This window comes from Helianthus annuus, chromosome 10 (genome assembly GCF_002127325.2).
Source record: "Helianthus annuus cultivar XRQ/B chromosome 10, HanXRQr2.0-SUNRISE, whole genome shotgun sequence".
Taxonomy (NCBI): domain Eukaryota; kingdom Viridiplantae; phylum Streptophyta; class Magnoliopsida; order Asterales; family Asteraceae; genus Helianthus; species Helianthus annuus.
The window spans coordinates 151,962,475-151,964,724 of record NC_035442.2 but is presented as its reverse complement, the minus strand read 5'-3'; the positions used below and the strand labels follow the sequence as shown (position 1 = coordinate 151,964,724).

Here is a 2,250-nt window from a genome sequence, read left to right as displayed (position 1 = left end):
GATATATGCAATCCTTTTTTTCATCTGGACAATGAATCCGAATTTTAACAATTGTTATAATCATGGCTTGTATGTTCTGTTATTAACGTTATTGTAGTGTGAACACATTTATTCAATCTAACAAGTTCGATAATTGTCGAAGTAGTATTTAACTCTTGTTTAAGTTGGCTTGAGAATAAAGTGTACGTATTGAATGTAGCAAACTAATGTTCCCCCAAAGCAACCTCATAAAACTTCTAAGCTTCGGCATGCATTAATATTTCAATATAAATTATCGGTTATCTTCTTCTTCTTCCTATAATTTCAAATAAATTATATAATTCTAAAATCTCAATATTTATGGGACCGCTCATCCATTCCCTTGCAAGCAACCATCGACTTAGACAGCCACCTACATTGTATCTATAGTTTTATACATCCTCACCTATATACACATACCACATTCTACTCCGACGTCGTATCTACATTGCTACTCTTCTCATGGATCCTCGACTCTCTCTCGTCGCTTTCTCTCTCTTCATTGCCGGAATCTTTGTCACCTCTTTTGTCTCAGCTGAATCCGAAGACAATATGTTAATCCGTCAGGTGATCGGAGATGAAAACCACCAGTTGAATGATGAGGATCAGTTTGGTGCTTTCAAAAGCAAGTTTGGGAAGTCTTATGGTTCACAGGAGGAGCATGATTACAGGTTATCGGTTTTTAAGGCTAATTTGCGCCGCGCTAAGCGGTACCAGAAGCTAGATCCATCTGCGGTCCATGGGGTCACTCAGTTCTCTGACATGACCCCCGAGGAGTTCCGTAAGCACCTCGGATTAAGGTCTCGTGTTAAGTTCCCCTCGGATGCAGGTAAGGCTCCCATTCTTCCGACTGATGATCTTCCTGAGAATTTCGATTGGCGAGATCATGGGGCCGTCACTAGTGTGAAGAATCAGGTACTTTTCTTGTGCATGTTAAAAACTCAAAAATTACCTAAAGTAAAAAATTTTGATATATAATACATAATACCTTACCAGGTTTTTTATTTTATTTTATATGGTATCAGAGATTTACAGAAACATATTTAGATAACCATGCCAATTTAGCACAATTTGAAAACTATTTTTAAAATGTTTTTTATGGAAACTAGGGTTCATGTGGATCGTGTTGGACATTTAGCACAACCGGAGCACTGGAAGGGGCGAATTTCCTAGCCACTGGAAAGCTAGAAAGCCTTAGTGAACAACAACTTGTTGATTGCGACCACGAGGTTTGAATTTTTCCATTTGTTCTCTAATCATTGGATGCTAGATGAGTCACATTCTCGTTATCTCCAGTGTGATCCAGAAGAACAAGGATCATGTGACGCAGGGTGCAATGGCGGTCTCATGAATAGCGCGTTCGAGTACACATTAAAATCTGGTGGACTCATGAGGGAAAAAGACTACCCTTACACCGCCAAAGACCACGGAGCCTGCAAATTTGACAAAAGCAAGGTTGTAGCATCCGTTGCAAACTTCAGTGTGGTGTCACTAGATGAGGACCAGATTGCGGCAAATCTGGTGAAACATGGTCCTCTTGCAGTGGCTATTAATGCAGCTTACATGCAAACCTACATTGGTGGAGTGTCGTGCCCATTTTTGTGCGCAAAGAGGTTAGACCATGGTGTGTTACTGGTTGGATATGGTGCATCCGGCTATGCACCCATAAGAATGAAGGAAAAACCATATTGGATTATCAAGAACTCGTGGGGAGAGAACTGGGGCGAAAAAGGATATTACAAGATCTGCAAGGGTCATAATGTTTGTGGAGTCGACTCCATGGTGTCTACAGTCGTTGCAGCCCACCGTCACTAATCTGTTAATATTATTGTCAAAATTTCACCATGTATACAAGAATTGTGGAAGAAACATAATGTTATTACATTCATCTTTGTATGTATCGATCTTTCTTCATCTTCATAATTGGACATGTGGAGAAGATCGATTTAAGATCCCTAAATATCTAAATAACAACTAGCAGGGTACCCGTGCGTCGCGACGGGAACACAATACTTAGGCAATGTTTTCATCCAAACTATTAATTTTTATATGTAATATAAAAAGTTGTGCATTTTTTTCAAAGTGATATCTAAATCTATATGCACACCATATTTTATCATGTATAAACTCATTTATATATACAAGTATGTCATACAATTTTCAGGTTTTTTTTATTTTCAGCCGGTCCTATAATAAACGGGTCCATGTATGTATATGTGTATAGATAATCAA

General features: G+C 38.7%; 1 protein-coding gene across 1 annotated transcript; it reads left to right on the top strand.

The window, feature by feature from the left end:
- The first annotated feature begins 346 nt into the window (after positions 1–346).
- LOC110886044 (cysteine protease RD19A) lies at positions 347–2,030 on the top strand. The gene is made up of 3 exons (XM_022133803.2): positions 347–933; positions 1,128–1,247; positions 1,315–2,030. The coding sequence occupies exons 1-3, from the start codon at positions 481–483 to the stop codon at positions 1,831–1,833; spliced, it is 1,092 nt and encodes a 363-aa protein (XP_021989495.1). The 5' UTR covers positions 347–480; the 3' UTR covers positions 1,834–2,030.
- The last annotated feature ends 220 nt before the right edge of the window (positions 2,031–2,250 follow it).

Coding starts and splice junctions, on each gene's coding strand:
- LOC110886044 (XM_022133803.2), top strand. CDS start 481: ATGGATCCTCGACTCTCTCTCGTCGCTTTCTCTCTCTTCATTGCCGGA. Junction 934..1,127: donor TCACTAGTGTGAAGAATCAG/GTACTTTTCTTG, acceptor TATGGAAACTAG/GGTTCATGTGGATCGTGTTG. Junction 1,248..1,314: donor TTGTTGATTGCGACCACGAG/GTTTGAATTTTT, acceptor CGTTATCTCCAG/TGTGATCCAGAAGAACAAGG.